Consider the following 18,540-nt stretch of genomic DNA (forward strand, 5'->3'; position numbering starts at 1 on the left):
GGCACAGGAGTGGGGGGCTATTCTTTTGCTATCGGGGAGTTTAAGGAGGCATCAATCGGGCAGAGTGGAGAAAGTGGGGATAGGGTGGGTTACGGGTAGCTGGCACTGCCATGTGTCTCAGGCTGGGGTTCCCAGTATCACCCTGTCTTCCCTTGGTGGGGGGAAAGGGGAGGCAATGGAAACTCCAACCATGCTTTATCTAAAGGCAAGTGAAGGTTTTTGTGGGGAACCACCCTAGAACCTGCATGCTTTTAGCTGAGGCTTTAACCCAAAATGACATGCTTTTGAAAGTGGCTGGGATAGGAAGGTTCTTCTGTAGAAGGCTGTGTGATATTTCCCTTGCCAGACAGGGTGTGAAGCAAGTGTAATACCACATTAATGAACCTAACCCTCCAGCTACTACACTGTGGGAGGGACTCTCGGGAGCCAGGCAAGGGTTTTTTTTTCACATCCTGCTTACTCAGCCCCTTCCTGGGTTGCCCTGCTAGGAAGGGGGGGTATCTGGCTGTGGGTTGTGGTGGCAGCAATGAGGGTGTTTGGGGGTTGGGGATAACCTGCTCTTCTGCCTCACTCCCAGCTCTTTCACAGGCCAATGTGATTTTTAATTTATTTACTCCCTTGGGTAACTGCACCTTGGGTCCCACTTTCTCCAGGATGCCAACTGCACTATCTGTGTGCGAATGACGTATCTTGTGCGTTTTAATTTTTTTTCTTAATATAAATAATCGGTTTGTATTTTTGTATATTTTAATCTAAGGCCCTCATTCCTGCACTGTGTTCTCAGGTACACGAGCAATCTCAGGGATAAGTCCGCCTGCAGCTCCAGGTCTGCACAGCAGGAATACTTTTTGTTTCGATCACCATGGAGACCAACCATTTGGAATGCACAGCCTACTGAACTACCTCATTTTTGCCGATTACGGATGGCTTTTCCGCCACATAGTCCTTAAAACCTCTGTCCCTCTTAAGATGTTTCGCAGGAGGCTAGGGTTTAATTAAGCTGCACATGACTTGGTCTCAGATTTTGGCAAAAAATAGGAAATTAGTCTAAACAGGAAAAGCTGGTACAGAGATCTCAAAAGGCTGGGCCAGGTGAAAGGCACAAGAGTAATTTTCCATCCCAAATCCACCCTTCACCAGATCAGTCCACCCGGCCTTACACAGCAGGGTGCGAATACGTCTGCTGGAGTGTCGGTTTTGTTTTTGTTTTTTTTAATGCAAATTTATAAGGTTGAGGTTTTTTTTGTTTGTTTGTTTGATTGATTTTTGGATACTGGGATTGAACCTGGGGCCTCATTTGTGCTAGGATGTGTCCTGCCGCCAAGTTCTGGTTAAGACCAACATCCTTATTCCCACACTGCTTTTTAGGGATGGGGACATGAAACAAGGGCTCGAATCCTTAGCCTTTCACAATCTCGGCTTCCGGAGAGACTCTAGGAGTGTGTGGGATTCTGTGGCAAGTGTCCTGCCCTGCTGCAGTGTAATAGGGCTTGATTGCTAAAGGAAGAAAAAGGGGGGTTTCGTTTACATGCTGTGAGATCACCGCAAACCTACCTCACTGTGTTGAAACGGGGCAAATGCAATAGAACACATTGGGTGGTGTGTGTGTGTCTGATCCTGGTTTCTCGTCGCCCCCAAATGCTGTCCCCCCTAGTTGATGTGTTCGTCTGGCCTTTGTAGGACTTCACTGTCAGAGTCGGTGACTGCTAGGCGGCCTAGCTGTGTAAATAGGATGTCGGTCTTCATGTTCTTTTGGGGTTTTATTGTTTACAAAAGTTTTTGTATTGAGAGAAAAATAGCCAAAGCATCTTTGACAGAAAGTTCTGCACCAGATGACAGCATGAAGCCTAAGTGTGGGTCCTCTTCTCAAAGTGAGCCTCTGAAACATGGTTTTCATATTCTCTTTCCCATGTCTCCCATTCTGGATCACATCTCTGACTTTAAAATCGCTCCTATACTGCCCTCTTCTCTCTCATAAGAAAATGTTGACACATTTACTTCTTGAAGTCTGTACAACTCTTGAAAGACCCATGTAAGAATTCTGAGGAAGCCATGAACCTCACCCCTTGTTCCCAAATGCAGTCAAGAATCTTGGTTGTTTATTTTGAGACAGGGTCTCTCCGTAGCCCAAGTTAACCTCAGATTCTTGGCTATCCTCCTGCCTTAGCCTCCTCAATGCAGGCATTGCAGGTGAGCCACTTCTCCCTGGGGAGACCATATTTTGGTGCGATTCGCCTTTGGATGAATCAAACCGACCTAGTCTATGAGAGAAGCAACTGTGGGGCCTTCCGTCTAAAGACCAGAAAAAGGAAAATGAATGTATAAGTCACTCAGGAACTTAATACAGGTGCAAGAAACTTATGTCAAAGCGGCCACAAGATTGTTACTAGGAGACGTACGAATGTAACTCCATGTTTACTGCTAGAAACCAAAGCTTTGTGAGAAATCTTGAATTTATGGGAAATTTTCAAGGAGGGGTGGGGAAAGTGTGTATTTGTCTGTCCTTTCCCTGATCCCTTCTCTGTCCTGAACTGCAGGAGACTGAGCCCCCTTGGGCTTTGGTGGCCCCACCACGGGGGTGTTTATTTCATGGTTGACTTTTACTGTACCGGGGTACTTATATTCCTATCGTATAATCATTTTGTAACACGTGCTGACTTTCCCTTCCCTTCTTTCTTGGGAAAATAAAGACTTATTGGTACTCAAACTGTTCTCATTGGATACTTAGGATGCTTTTCTCTCCGCATAATCCCCACCTTGGATAGGGAAGGCACAGAACCATTAAGGTTTTCCCTTCCCACTTTGTTAGGGATGAATCTTGAAAGTTCAGCCCTTATAGCACCTCATTACACTGGATTTTTGTTTCTAGTTAAGGCCTCTTGTCCCTTCCTTGGAAGCTGCCACATTCAAGAGGGGATTAGAGGCCTGGCATGCATAAGAATGGGGGTGGCTGTGCTACTGGCTGGGATGAAAGGACGGGGCCAGGGCTCAGGGCATGAGACCCTAATAATACTTTGTCCTTTACTCCTCAAAGCCCTTTACAAATCCTAATTAACCCCTTGCAACACCCCAAAAAAGGAAAATACCATACAGAACTGGGGAAATTGAGGCCAAAGGCAATTCACTGACTGTAAACCAATATTTTGAGATACAGTTTGCTAGCTTTCTAATGAACGCTTAAATGTTTTCCAAAGGACAGGAAGATTTTAACAGGAAGAGGGAGAGAAAAGAACTTGACGAGAGGGAAACCTAAGTATTAACAGAAAGTGGATTAAATAAATCCGCGCCCTGTCGGCAGAGCAGGGGGGTTGTGACCCTTTAACTAATTGTACCAAAAGTTAAACCTAGCAACGCTAACTACTGGGCTTCAGTGAGCTAACGGGCTTCCTGAAACACCGGTGTTATTAGCAGAAACTTCACAGCTCACAAAGGGGAGAGAATGGAAGCATAAGACCTGGTGAATGGGTTATTCATCGCTACAGCTTTGTTTAATCACACTTCCGTGAAAATTTTGCTTTCATCAGGTAGGACTGAAAGGTGGCATTGCTTCCTTGCCCGGTGTCACTGAGACTGCAGGGCAAATGAGGTAAGAAGGTCCGCTGGGGCCAGAAGTTCTGTGACAAATGGGAGTACCACTTGAAACAAATGCTAGTTGCAACAGATATCCAAAGTTCAGGGAGTTTTTTGAAGTTTTGTGTTTTAACCTTTGAGAAAGTAGAACTAACAACCTCTTCCAAATCTGTATCATCAGGCAATAGGTAATACTTTTGAGAAGTCTCCTGAAGCCCACGATAGCCCCAATTTTGTTAAGTTCGATATCCAGAAGTCTTGGAAGATTTGGTATACAAGCAATGCTTTTGATTCCTTGACTATGGTCTTTCTGTTGTTTTATTTTTCTTTCGTTTTGAGGCTGGCTTTCTTAAGGAAGCCCATGCTAGCCTCAAAGTCTAGGTCACCTAAACGGCGAATTTTCCTGCTTCCCACCCCCGCCGTGCTGCTTTATGCTGGGCTCGACATTGAACCCAGGACTGGGAAACTAGGCAAACACCACCTGTGCTATATTCCCCAGCACAACAGCCAGTTATCGTAAAGTAAATCTCATTCCGGCTTTTCAATTAACGTGGATCTTGGGAATCTGTAAATTACAAAACTCTGCATGTCTTAAATCAGCCCAAACCATGACCAGAGCAAGAAACCTCTTTCTGATCAATTAATAACACTAACAGGCAATAAGCAGAAATACGTTAATACTAATAAAAAGACAATGTCATATATAGATCAGGCTGACTTGTAGCAGAGAAGACCTTTAGCTAATAATCCTCCTGGCCTCAGCCTCATGAGTTCTGAGTGACAGGGCGCCACCATTTTCTACTAATAGTACAATGTTAGGATGAAACTGTAGCACAGTTTTAAAAGAAGCCCACTTCGGCCCTGCACGGTTTACGTCCATAATTCCAGTAGCTGGAGACTAGGCAGGAAGATGGCTGACAGTACGATGTTAGCGGGTCTACCAAAAGCACTGCAGTCGTCCACAGAGAAACTCGTTTCTGAGGTGCAGCTGCCCCGCTTCCCGCGGCTAACTGCCCCAGCACCCGAAGCCGCCGCGCACGTTTCGTGGGCTGGTCTCTGGATGCCCGCAGTTGTCCTGGCGGGACGCTAACTCGCCGGATCACGTGACCTCGGCTTCCCAGCCCGCCGTTTCCACGCCCCCGCGGGAGCGTGCACCACCGGTCGAATCTCCGGAGCTCCCATCCCTCCGCCTCCCAGTCCGCAGGCGCAAAAGGCGTGGCCCCGCCCACCGGGGGGGCGGAGGAGGTGTGTCCTCGCGCTAAGCGGTGACGTGTTCTTCCAGCGCCACGTCGGGAGTGGTAGAAGTAGGCTTCCCACGGAGTCCTAGGTGCAGATTGAACGGAGAGACCCGCGGGAGGGGTAGCTCGGTGAGGAGTCGGCTACGGGCGACATTGAGGGCCAGCTGGAGGAGTGATTCTAAGATCACCAAGGTAACAGGTGCGGCTGCCGATGGGTGTAGTGATTGCTTAGCCCGGAGTGAGAAATGACTTGCAGGGGCAATTGAGTAGGAAGTTGTAGGCACCGTGATGTGCAGGATATTTGGAAGAAATCAGTGCACAGAAGATGGAAGAGAAAACGGGAACCCCCTTGTCCCAAAGGTCTCTCATTGATTTGTACAGGCCTGGGTGGTGAAAGAGTACACCAGTGTTCGGGATTCAGATGCTGGCCTCTTGCCAAAGTCCAACAGAGCCCCTTTAAGTCAGGTTTATTTATTTGCAAGCAAGGATGACTTCTCTCTCTTTTCATTTGTTCAAGGTTATCTGGTTGGTATTTTGTTCTGGGGTGATTTCTGACATAGCAAGAACTATGTCATGGATCAAAGAAGGAGAGCTGTCACTTTGGGAACGGTTCTGTGCCAATATCATAAAGGTAAGCAGTGGCCCAGAGGGCATGTTGACCTTTTGGATAGTTGGGTAATCTTATTAAAATTCATTGTTAAATGTTAGCAATCCCTGTTCTTAAGTGGATTTTAGCAAAGAAAAACAAGATGATCTTAATGCAGGGCTGCATTTCTAGTGTTTACTGTTCCGAGTGAGTGACTTATTTTTTATTTATTTATTTATTTTTTATTTTTTATTTTTTATTTTTTGGTTTTTCGAGACAGGGTTTCTCTGCAGCTTTTTTAGAGCCTGTCCTGGAACTAGCTCTTGTAGACCAGGCTGGCCTCGAACTCACAGAGATCCGCCTGCCTCTGCCTCCCGAGTGCTGGGATTAAAGGCGTCTTATTTTTTATTTTTAAAGGCAATCCAGGATCTCTTAATATCATTGGACAACATAGACTGTTAGATTTTTTCCTTTCTGGATGATTGAAAATTTGGCGTTGAGAATGTCAAAAGAACTTGCTGGTAGGATGTTTACTTGGTATACACAAGACCCTGAGTTTGGAAGAAAAGAGAGAGAATGTGAATATGAACGAGTGAACTGATATTTGTCTCCCTAGAGCAGTATTCTCACCTGTGGGTCATGACCCCCTTTGGGGGTCGAGCGATCCTTTCACATGGGGCTACATCTCAGATGTCCTGCACACCAGATATTTGCCTTAGGAGTCATAGCAGTAGCAAAATCATGGTGGGGAAGAAGCAATGGAAATAATTTTATGGTTGTGGTCCCCACAACATGTATGAAAGGGTCCCAGCATTAGGAGGGTTGAGAAACTTCATCAGCTTGACCTTATATATCTATGGCATTACTCTGTTGATGGTTAAGACCACACACCTTTAACCCCAGCACTTGGGAGGCAGAGGCAGGCAGATATCTGTGAGTTTGAGGCCAGTCCAGCCCACAAAGTGAGCGCCAGGACAGCCAGGGCTGTTACACAGAGAAATCCTGTCTTGGGAAGAAAAAAAAAAAGGTTAACAGGGAGGATGAATATGACCAAAGTATAACATGTATAACACGCACATGAATATGACCAAAGTATAACATGTATAACACGCATGGATGGAAAAGTTGTTATAGTATAGCATGTAAAACACGCATGGATGAAAAAGTTATAGTGAACTGCTTTATTTTATACTATTGAAAAACAAAAGTATACCGAGTTCTCTTTCTCAGAGGTTTTGTCTCAAAGTATGTTAATGATATTTATTTAGTGTGTGTGTGTGTGTGTGTGTGTGTATGCATGTTGTTTGGAGGCACATATATGCCGCAGCACACATGTGGAGGTCAGAGAAGAACTTGTAGTAGTCATTTTTCTTCTTCTAGTATGTGCATTGGTCCTGGGTCTCAAACTCGGGTTGTTGGGCTGGGCAGGAAGCACCTTTACGCACTGAGTTATCTTGCCAGCCCAGGGATTTTGTCTGATTGTTCAAACCTATTAGTTCAGGATGTACTGCTCCCCTTTTATCCCAAAGAGAATGAAATTTTCTCATCGCTTGTCTTATTCTATAGGCTGGCCCAGTGCCCAAACATATTGCATTCATAATGGATGGAAACCGTCGCTACGCCAAGAAGTGCCAGGTGGAACGGCAGGAGGGCCACTCTCAGGGCTTCAACAAGCTTGCTGAGGTGGGTGTGGGCAGTAGAACCGGAGGTGAATGATTTGCACTAGATGGAGTTGGAAATGAAACTGAGGTGCTGTAGTTTAAGTACTTTTGATTTTTGTTTTGCTGTATTGTTTGTTTGCCAGCCAAGGGTCTCATACTGGCATTAACAAACTGTTGTCCTCACAGAATATTAGAGTTAATAATACACATCAGCCTTTTCCTGTCTTTAGTTTTACTGTCTTGTTTTATTATGTGTCTTGTCTGGGCTACTACTAAATATCTTGATATTTATACAATTGATGGGTCAGCAGGGAAAGGCACAGGCCACCAAGTCTGACCGAGTTCAGTCCCTGGAACACTTGTAAAAGGAGCAGCCCAACTCTGACAACTTTTTCTCTAAGCACTGTAGACGTTTCGTGTTCAGCATGAGCTCACGCACACGCATGCACAAATGTCAGAATCACCTTTTCTAATTGCATACATCACTCTGATGACTTTATACTTGTCAGGCTTTTGGATTTTTGTTTTTCCCCTTCCTACCTATATCCTAGTGACAGAAATTTGTTTGCTTGCTTATTTATTTCTGAGGGTTTCTCTGTGTAGTCCTGGCTGGCTTGAAACTTCCTCTGTAGACCAAGCTGCCCCAAACTCACAGATATCTGCCTGCCTCCGGCTCCTGCATTCTGAGATTAAAGCATGAGACATCACAAGTGGTGATATTTATTTTAGAGACAGTGTCTTACATAGCCAGGCACCCTCAAACTCTGTAACCAAAGACAGTATTGATCCCCTGCTCTGGAAGTGCTAGGATTACAGGCATGGTGCTACTGTACGTGACTTTAGCATTGTGCTGGCATTGAACCCAGGGCTTTGTTACCAGCTGATCTACCTCCCCAACAATCGTTTATTTATTTATTTATTTATTTCTACTTTTAAGAACTTTAGCCAGGCCAGGTGGTGATGGTGCATGCTTTTAATCCCAGCACTTGTGAGACGCAGAGGCAGGGGGATCTCTGTGAGTTTGAGGCCAGCCTGGTCTACAAGAGCTAGTTCCAGGACAGCCAGGGATACACAGAGAAGCCCTGTCTCAAAAAACAAAACAAAAACAAAAATCAACAAAGTGAGCACTTCCCTACGTGTCCGTGCTGGACTTGCGCGCTCAGGGTCCCTCTTGCCTCAGCTCGCTGTGCAGTCACTGCTCCCAGAAGCTCCTTTTGACATGGTTTGGCTTTCAGAGCTGACTGATGTGTGCATGCAGTAGATAGATGACAGCGACAGCCCACTTGCAGATGGTTGTCTGGAAAGTGAAACACAGGACAGCCTTTGCCACTGTGCAGTCCCACCCGGCGTTCCAGTTGTTTCTGCTCGGACTTCCCAGCCTTGGGCCGCAGGCATCAAGACGTTCCGTTCTGGGCAGTAATCCCTCACTTTTGTATTCTGTCTTGGCCATCCTGTCAGGATGATTTTGTAATCCCTTTCCGCAGAGAGAGAAGCCTAGACCCAGAGAGGCCTGCAGTTCACTCTAAGTCCACGATGGAATGGCTGGGTAGAACTTTATGTTCTTGCTGAAGAGTGCTTTGGGATAAAATGCAGATCAGTTTTTTGTTTCCTATAGCCCAGGGTGGCCTCAAGGTGAATATGTAGCCCAGGCTGAGCTTAAACTCATGATCCTCCTGCCCTCACCTCCCAGATGCTCAGATTGTAAGTGTTCACCTTCATGCCTGGAGTGATCTTTTCTGTTTATTTTTATTTATTTCTTTATTTATTTTGCGGCAGGGTCTTATTACATAGGCTAGGCTAGCTTTGATCCTTCTGCCCCAGCTTCTCAAATACTGGGATAATAGAACTGAGCCACCATAGGCAGCCTCAGGCTTTTCAGTTTTTTAAATGGTGACTTCCTTCCTAGTTGGTTTGTTATTCTAATATAAGTACTGACGTTGCCCTCGCTTTACTTGTCAGGGAGGAGACAAATCCTTGTTGCAACCGTTCTCAGGGTGGAAGCATTGCTTACTTCTCCCCATTCCTCCCAAGTCCTAACTCTTTACCTTTTCCCCCTCAGACTCTACGCTGGTGTTTGAACCTGGGCATCCTAGAAGTGACTGTCTATGCATTCAGCATTGAGAACTTCAAACGTTCCCAGAGTGAGGTTGACGGGCTACTGGATCTAGCCCGACAGAAGTTCAGTTGCTTGATGGAAGAACAGTAAGCTGCTGTCCATATTGAAAATGTCTCCTTCCACCACCTCTGACCTCTCCCTCTCCCCAAGCCCTGAGCTCTTTTACCCGAAACCTGTTCTGGTGGATGACACCCAAGGTCATCCACCGCACACACAGGAAAACAGAACTACTACTCTGCCCGTGTTTATTGTTTAGACATTAAATCCCTGTGTAAAGAAGAGAGGGCCTTGTAGGTGGCCACAGAAAGTTAGTGACAGAGCCCAGTTGGGGACCCAGTCCTGGCTCCTCCGGGGCCTTTGCAGTTCCTCTGTAAACCTCAAGGACTTCTTTGCCTCTGTTCTCTGAGAATGAGCATTCCTGTGCCCTTCTTTTCACTTTACCAGCTTGTGGGGACAATGGCACAGCTGCTTATCTCCAGTTTACAGGTAAGGGGAGATTGAGAGACAAATAGGGGTTGAACTCAGAGAAACCAGGATCATCAAAAGTGGGGTACTTTAATTGAAATCTAGGTATTTTCAAATTTTGCTTTGATTAGACTGTACATTGATTTTTTTTTTTAAAGATTTATTTATTTATTATGTATACAACATTCTGCCTCGATGTATGCCTGCACGCCAGAGGAGGGCGCCAGATCTCAGTACAGATGGTTGTGAGCCACCATGTGGTTGCTGGGAATTGAACTCAGGACCTCCGGAAGAACAGCCAGTGCTCTTAACCTCTGAGCCATCTCTCCAGCCCCTACATTGATTTTTTTTTAAGGTTTATTTGATTAGTGTATGTGTGTGTGTGTGTGTGTGTGTGCGTGTGTATACACACATACATATTGTTGTGCCTGCATGTATGCCTGCATGCAGAAGAGGGCACCTGATCTCATTACAGATGGTTGTGAGCCACCTTGTGGTGGCTGGGAATTGAACTCAGGACCTCTGGAAGAGCAGCCCGTGCTCTTAGCTGCTGAGCCATCTCTCCAGCCCCCCATATTGATCTTTTATAATCTAGTATATCCTCGAAAATAGGTAAATGGTTCTTGTTTCACAGACTTTGACAAAATGTGGTTGAAGGTTATACAGGGCAGATGGGTCATGAATGTGGCCTTTAATCTGGGTCACATCCTTCAGGACCTGCCATGGCTCCTACCCCACACTAATTAGCTTGTGCTTCACAAACATAAAGCACCGGTTTCCTTATGGCATTGCGAGAGAGAGGCTGTGCACTCGCTGTGCGGCTGAGTCACTGTGGGAACGACACTGTGAATGGTCAGTGTGCAGGCTCTGAAGTGGAGCCCCAGGTTTAGACCTGGCCTTGCTTCCATCCAGAGTTCTGAACACTTTGTCTTCTGGGCCTCAGTTTCCTTGTCTGTGAAGGGGACGTAGAGTGTGCACCTCCAAGTCTGGTGCAGGGATTGAATTTGCTGGTTAGAGTATTTCGACCGTCATTTAACACGACAAAATATGCACTCTCCACTCTCATTATCTTACTTCACTAGAATATAACATGTTTGTATTCTCAGGGCAGACAGAGCTGGTTCAAGCCAGATGCGACATAAGTTGCCTTGGACAGTCTCTGTCAGAGTCTCCGGGCTATGCTGATTGACCGTCAGAGTGTTGCCACAGTTCTGAAGTCATCCTCGTAACAGTGCCTGGCATGGCGAGCACTCAGAAGCTTCTGCTTGGTTCTTGCCCGAGTGCCGTGTCACAGTGCCGCCTCTTCCCCTCTTCTTCCTCCATCAGGGAGAAGCTAAAGAAGCATGGGGTTTGTATCCGTGTCTTAGGCGATCTGCATTTGTTGCCCTTGGACCTCCAGGAGAAGATTGCACAGGCTGTCCAGGCTACTAAGAGCTACAACAAGTAAGTTCAGGCTGTCCCTTAAGGATGGTGCCCAGAGCCTCCTCAGTCTGTGCTGGGCATGAAGTCCAGCCAGGGGGTCAGTAGTTTGGGACGCTGCTTACCCTGGGGAGGAGACAGCTGCCATAACATTTACCCACACACAAACCCAGTTCCTCATCACATGCCCACCACCGCCCCAAGTGTGTGCACACCTGGGGAGGAGACAGCTGCCATACCATTGACCCATGCACAAACCCAGTTCCTCATCACATGCTCACCCCTCCCTCAAGTGTGCATGTACAGACACACCACACATCCTTTAACGTGACAAGAGTTGGGATCGCTACAGGCCAGGTGTGGTTGTACATCCCCTAATCCCACCACACAATAGGCAGGAACAGGCATGGCTCTGTGGGTTTAAGGCAACCTGGGCAACATGGAGAGACCCTGCCTCAAAAAAGAAATCCAATGGCTTAATCCTTGTCTCTATGTTTTTTAAGAATCTTATCTTGTTTGGTTGATTTTTCAAGACAGGGTTCTTCTCTGTGGAGCTCTGGCTGTCCTGGAGCTCGCTATGTAGACCATGCTGGCCTCAAACTCAAGAGATCCGCCTGCCTCTGTCTCTCAAATGCTGGAATCAAAGGCGTGCACCACCACCAAGCATCTTTTCTGTCCCGCTCTTTGGCCCATTAACAAATTTAAAGGACAGAATTCAGCAGTCCGTACAGCATTGTGCGTGGCTTTGAAATAATACTGTTTGGCAGTGATTATATTTTATATTTAGTCTCCAGCTATCCTTTGATTATGCTGATATCACAGTAAATTTCTGTCCTTTGAGCTGGTTGCCAGTAGAGGGGGAGATGGTTAGGAAGGCAAAGAAAGGTCATTTGGTGTTGATCTAATTAAATGAAGAACGCTTATTCCAAGAGCTCTTAGAAATCATATAACAACCACACAATCTCACCCTTCAAAAATATTCTGCGAATATGAAGTGCCTGTGTCCTTCCAGGGAATGGCTGCTCCGGCATCAGACTGCGGCTATCAGACCCTGTCCCTATCTGGTGAACTGTTCTCTTCTGCCGTCCTCAGGTGTTTCCTCAACGTCTGCTTTGCATACACATCCCGTCACGAGATCACCAGCGCTGTGAGAGAGATGGCTTGGGGAGTGGAGCAGGGCCTACTGGAACCCAGGTAGCTGGGGTGTCTTTCCTGGGAGCTGAGAGGAAAGCTGGGGTCCACCAGGTGTTAAAACCTTTTCTGAGCCATGGACTTGGCCAGAGCTCAAATCAGGGTGTGTGTATGGAAAGATTTAGGAGATTTTCCCCAAATAGTGGTTAGGATCTTCTAAATATACTGCACACCAACAACCCACTGAGAAACAGCAGAGCAGCTGCCAAAGCCGTCCTGTCCAGTAAGAAGTGACACCCTCCTTGCCCCTTGTTCCGGTCCAGTAAGAAGTGACACCCTCCTTGCCCTTGTTAACCCTTTCCCAGTCATTCTTTTGTATGCTTTGATGGAAGAGAATCTTTTAGGCTTCTCATATTACAGTTTCATAACACAGGATTAAGATATTGTGAAGCATGGGTGGAGGGAGAAAGAAAGGGAATTTTGTTTGTTTGTTTGTTTTTATTTTTCAAGACAGAGTTTCTTTGTGTATCTTTGGAGTCTGTCCTGGAACTTGCTCCATAGACCAGGCTGGCCTTGAATTTGCAGAGATCTTCCTGTCTCTCCTCCAGAGTGCTGGGACTAAAGGAGTGTGCCACCACCACCTGGCTAGGAAGGGAAATTTTTAATCATTACCAGCATAATGGAATCCTAATTATTAAGGTTTGGAGTAATAGAGGAATTTTTGAAGCCATCTGTCTAGTTGGCTCATCTAATGTTTCTGATGATATTAGTAAATTAGTAATAGCGACAGTAAAATGAATGGTAGCAGAAATGCTGAGGTAGTGTGTTGTGTTCCCTGTTTACTGTGCGACAGTCCAGCCTTCTTTATTTGTTTGTCTGTTTGTTTTTTTGTTTCACCACCCAGAGGTCTTTTTATTTTATCGATGTGAAAATTGTGATAGCATATCCGAGGTCAGCACCAGTTCCAGTCGTTGTCTTTTATATTTATTATGTGACCTTTTGGGATGCAGGCAATTTTCTGATTTCTTTTTCTAGTATAATATGATTGGCTGGAAACTAAAGTATGAAGTTGGGCTGGGCATGGTGGCCAAGGCCTATAATCCTGTGGACTTAGAGAGGCTTGCAAGTTGACAGCATAAGCAGCAGAGTTCCAGCGAGGCTGGAGCTTGTTTGTGGGGCACTTGCTTAGTAGGTGATGACCTTGGGCTTGATCTCGGTGCTGTAAAAGAAAATCACATGAACAAACAAGAAGACAGCTTGCCCTTTTTTATTTTATTTCATTTTATTTGTCCTTTTTTAAAGAAATGGCTAATGCTTAGCCAGAAGGGAACCCTCAGAGGCCAGAATATCAGATCCCCTGGAGCTGGAGCTGCCTGTGGTGCTGGGCCCCACAAAGTGCTATTTTCTTTCTTCATGTTTTCATACAGGCTCTCACTATGCACCTGGCTGGTTGGAACTTGCTGATCACCAGGTCTGCCTGCCTCTGTCTCCCATGTGCCAGGATTAAGGATGTGTGCTACTATGCCTGGCTCAACCTTTTATTTATTCATTTTTGTAATGCCAGCTTTAGGTAAGCACACTGCTCTATATAAGGAGATATGTGGTGAGGATACAAAGATCTACTTTTTTCTGTGTTTGCAGCTCTAGTAAAGAAAACAGACGTTAATCAAAATACAAATTAGCACACATAATGATGACACATATCGCAAAGGCACTGGTCACGGTACTGCAAGGATTTATGATAAATGGAATAAACTTGGTAGAGAAGTTTATTCCTCCTGGAAAAGTGGCCTAAGAGGGAAGAAGCAGCAGTAACTAGGGGCAAGGCAGAGCTATGAGTGAGGTGAGTCTTGGTCATAGCAGCTCTTGAATAATGGTGCCATTTGAAGGGAGCTTGGATTGTCGTGGTGCTGGAATGGACAAAGCAACCTGTACTGAGGGGAAGAATAGAATTCAGTGGACTGGTTCTGGAGAAAGGATATGTTGTCCAGGATGTTTGACCTGTTAGGGTCCCACATTGGAGTGACATATGTTGGGGTCCAACCTCGACAGGGTTTGCACATTCCAGGGTAGGGGCCATGTGGATTAGAAGCACCAGGCACACAAAACAGAGATAAGAAATAGAGACAGAATAGAACCAGGAGGGCATTAAGTGAATATTGAATTCTTCCGTATTTATTTTCCTTATGCTTATATATCCTAATCCAAAAAGGCGGAAGAGGGCAAAAGACGGCTTTAGCATGATACAAAGAACAAACAGAGCGATACCTCTTCAGTACCTGAAGCATCGAGCAGCTGATACCGAGTTAAATATTCTGTTTGGGGGGCTGGAGAGATGCCTCAGCGGTTAAGAGCATTGCTTGCTCTTCCAAAGGTCCTGAGTTCAATTCCCAGCAACCACATGGTGGCTCACAACCATCTGTAATGAGGTCTGGTGCCCTCTTCTGGCCTGCAGACATACACACAGACAGAATATTGTATACATAATAAATAAATAAATGTTAAAAAAAAAATATTCTGTTTGTTTAGGCAGGACAGGCAGCGACCATACCTTAGGCCAAGTATCCTGTAAGCAGGAACTCCCTGGGTCAAACCTTCTGTCAGAACCTTGAAGGAGCAGGAATAGGCTTGAACTCTCTGACCTTTGTTCAAGGTGGAATGGATCTACCTCTTTGATACCCATTTTAATACCCAAAACACCAAGTAACCACACCGTGGTTAAGGTCAAGATACCTTGTTAGTAGCCACACCTTAAGTCAAGCCTCAGTAACCTTGAAGGAGCAAGAATAGGCCTGAACTCTGATCTTTAGAGGAGGTGGGCTCCCATATTGACCCATGGGTTTTAACAGTGGGCATTGGTGCCCTCCACTGTGCTTGGGAACCCTGGACAGGATCCCATTTTAAGGAACAGAGCCAAGTTTGGTTCTGGGCTTGTCACACAACAAAGATGTTGGATCAGTGGTCCAGGGGGGTCAGGAAGTACTCCAGCAGGAAGGTTGATGGGGTGTGGAGAGGAAGAGGGAGCTAGAAAGTCTGCTGTGAGTAGAAGGCCGAGGGTGGAGTTCTGAGAAACTGTCTGGGAGCCTGTAGGACAGATTGGCACTTAGAAGAAAAATGGGCAGTCTGTGTTACAGAACCCAGAAGATGAAATTTGTTGGTAAAGATTGAGAAGGAGGTGGGCACAGGTTGGCATGACAGTGCTAATTAGGTTGTAGATTAAAGATTGGCTGGTGGGGGAACGGAAACATTGGCTAAGTGGACAGGTCTAGGAGGCAGTCAAGCTGTTCAGGCAGGAGAAGAACATACAGTAGTGGGGATATGTTTGACCCTGGTATGTGCAAGTTCCTGGGTTCAATTTCTTGTACTTCCTAGCCTCAGAGAGACAGAGAAAACATGAGAACATACATATATAAATGCAAGTTATTGGTAATTAGCTTAGGAGTAATTTCATAGTTCATTATATTATGCTTTATGATTCATGGTTTGACTAGTCTTATATGTATAAAATACTCATTGAAGTGATAGTGGAAAATATCTATGCTAGAAGGAAAACTCTAACTTAGCAGGCCAATTTAATATGTATTTGCTCCTCGGAACTCTGATCTGACCCCGGTATAGCTTTAACCTCACCCTGTGCTTCAGTGTCTACTCTGTCTTGCGTCTTGCGTCTTGCCCACCTCCCAGGAAGTGTTTCCTAACCGTCTTCCTGACTCCAGCATTTTGTAATCTGCCTCTATGGGGCTGTCATGTTACCGGGTAGATAGAATCACCAGGGTCGAGACCGACATCTCAGCCCAGTACCTTCTGCAGCTTGATTCTTAGCTTGTACTGAGCTCATTAGGGCATAGGCTGTATTCTGTACTCCAAATTGAGACAAGTCTCCTTTTATATCAGCATTATTAGAATGAGGTTAAATCAAATAGCTAGATTTTCTGTTCTCTTGGTACTATTAGCTATTATCCAACTCCTTTTTTCTTTAGGATAAAGACTATTTATTTATTTATTTATTTATTTTTTTATTTTTAAGAAAGAAAATTAACAGGTGGTAGCTGGTAGTGGCATATACCTTTAATCTCAGCACTTGGGAGGCAGAAGCAGGTGGATCTCTGAATTTAAAGCCAGCCTGGTCTACAAAGTGAGTTCCAGAACAGCTAGGGCACACAAAAAAATCCTATCTCAGAAAACAAAGAACAAAACAAAACAAATTTACTAGTTGTTTGTTAGTTTGGGATTAGAGAGGAAGGAATCAGGTTGACCCTCAGGGTTGACCTCAGTAAACTCAGGGAGTTACTTTGAATAGGCTGTTTGGCCTCCTGCAGTCCTCTGTCCTCTGTGTGTAGGTAATAATATGACTGTTTACTGAGTAAGTGTGAGGGCCATTTGAATTTTCTGTGTTGTGGGGTTTTTTGTTGTTGTTATTTATTTGGTTTTTCAAGACAGAGTTTCTCTATGTAACAACCCTGGCTGTCCTGGACCTCACTCTGTAGAGTAGACCAGGCTGGCCTTGAACTCAGATATCCACCTGCCTCTGCCTCCCAAGTGCTGGGATTAAAGGCATGTGCCACCACCCGGCATTGTTCCAGTTTTAAAATAAGTGCCCTTCAAGAGCACTGCCTAATTTCTTGATCCTTCTACTTCAGTCTCCTGAATGCTGAAGTTATAGGCATTTGCTGCCGTACTCAGTGCTCAGATACTTTTATTCCCTAGACTATATAATGTATATATTGTTTTTATCTTATTTATCTGTTTAATTTATGTGTGGGGGCAGTTTTCTGCATGCCACAGTGCATGAGTGAAGGTCCGGACAGCATCCAGGTCTGGCTCCTTGCCTCTCCACCTTACTCGAGATGGGGTCTCTGCTGGTGTCTACCTCTCCCCATACAGACACTTGACTCACTGTATCTGGTTTTACAGGATCTGGAGAGCCAGCCTCCAGTCATCAGCAACAATTTCACATACTGAGCCATCTTCCTAGCCCTTATCTTCATTTTAAAGATGAGAACATAAAAACAGAAAGAGTACTTTTTCTAAATTTACATAGTTGGCACACCTGCCTTGTGGTCTTTCAGTTTGGTGTAATGACTGCCTTATAGGAAGGACACAGGAATCTAATAATGAAAGCAGCTAACAGGCTGGAGGGATGATTCTAATTTCTCATTATTACAAATGGTGAGATCCAGCCAGCATGGTAACGCACGCCTTTAACCCCAGCATTCAGGAGGCAGAGGCAGACAGATCTCTCTGAGTTCCAGGACAGCCAGGGCTACACAGAGAAGCCCTGTTAGCCAACAAAACAAAAACAAATGGTGAAATCCTTGAGCTTAACTGTTGTCTGCATCTTCATCCCTTCCTCTGGAGCTGGGGCTGGAGATGCCTGTTCACAGTGCTGTTACCAGGGTTGACAGGATTGCTTGTCTTGTTTTTCATCTTCCTAGTGCTGGCGGTCAAATCTAGAACCTTAAATATGCTAGATAAGAGTTCTACCATTCCAACCCTCGCGTCTGTTTTATTTTGGTGAATACAGCCAGTTTGGGGATGGATTGTCTTACCGTAATCTACAGATGCTTGGTTTCCATTTGGTCAGTCTTGTTTTATCTTTTCCCTAGCGTTCCCTCCTTTCCTGTGTAAATTCTGCCCATAGCTTTGAAGCAGGTAGCAGCAGCCTGTGAGAGACTTAAAACTCAGATTCTGAGTGGATATCCAAAGTCACACAACCAGGCAATGAGGCTAGAAATAATGTTATTTCTATTTCTTATTTGTTTAGGCACTTGATAGTTCCAAGGTACACTCAGGTCATTTCATTTGACTCTCAGTATAACCTATGGTAGACAGGGCGAATGCACTTACTTGAAAGATGAGGGAGCTGAATAATCATGTGGATTTTACCGGTCTTAAATACCTTGGTTAGGGCGTTAGGACCATGTAGTCAAGACAACAATATGTGATTGCCAGGGCAATCTGGACCTAGGACCCTTCCTTTTTTTTTTAGGTAAGAAATATATCTGTTCCCAACTTAATACAACTGATGAGTGAGGTTTCGTAAGCAGAGCAAGGTTCCTATATGCAAATGTAACCCACCACAAAAAGGCTTCGAGAATTTTCAGCAGCTGATGTACATTGCTACCTGAATAAGCTCTGGCTATATAAGAAGGCAGCATGTCTCCATGGGTATGAAGGTGGGAATCCATTTTTACCTTTGGTACTTTTCTCGTTTTCTCCCAAACAATCATACACTAAGAATGGTCCCATGTTTAGTGGTTGTAGAGTATACCCTCTGTAACAGAGTCCAGCCGGGCCAGTGCCAGAGTGTTAGCAAGCTACCTTAGCTAGCCATAACCCTCGCTGTGTCGTTCC

At 45.2% G+C, this 18,540-nt stretch overlaps 1 protein-coding gene across 3 annotated transcripts in view; it reads left to right on the plus strand.

Moving 5' to 3' along the window:
• The first annotated feature begins 4,826 nt into the window (after window positions 1-4,826).
• Dhdds (dehydrodolichyl diphosphate synthase subunit) overlaps window positions 4,827-18,540 on the plus strand; it is a 30,240-nt gene continuing 16,526 nt past the window's right edge. Inside the window, exons 1-6 of one of the 3 annotated variants that reach the window (XM_038332910.2) lie at window positions 4,827-5,007; window positions 5,326-5,439; window positions 6,961-7,077; window positions 9,115-9,257; window positions 10,963-11,079; window positions 12,148-12,249. In XM_038332910.2, coding sequence (XP_038188838.1) covers window positions 5,377-5,439; window positions 6,961-7,077; window positions 9,115-9,257; window positions 10,963-11,079; window positions 12,148-12,249 — 542 coding nt within the window. In that variant the 5' untranslated portion in view covers window positions 4,827-5,007; window positions 5,326-5,376. The remainder of the gene's footprint in view (window positions 5,008-5,325; window positions 5,440-6,960; window positions 7,078-9,114; window positions 9,258-10,962; window positions 11,080-12,147; window positions 12,250-18,540) is intronic. The other 2 variants (XM_038332909.2, XM_038332911.2) reach the window with 2 other exon arrangements.

Source organism: Arvicola amphibius, chromosome 6 (genome assembly GCF_903992535.2).
Source record: "Arvicola amphibius chromosome 6, mArvAmp1.2, whole genome shotgun sequence".
In the NCBI taxonomy this organism is placed as follows: Eukaryota; Metazoa; Chordata; class Mammalia; order Rodentia; family Cricetidae; genus Arvicola; species Arvicola amphibius.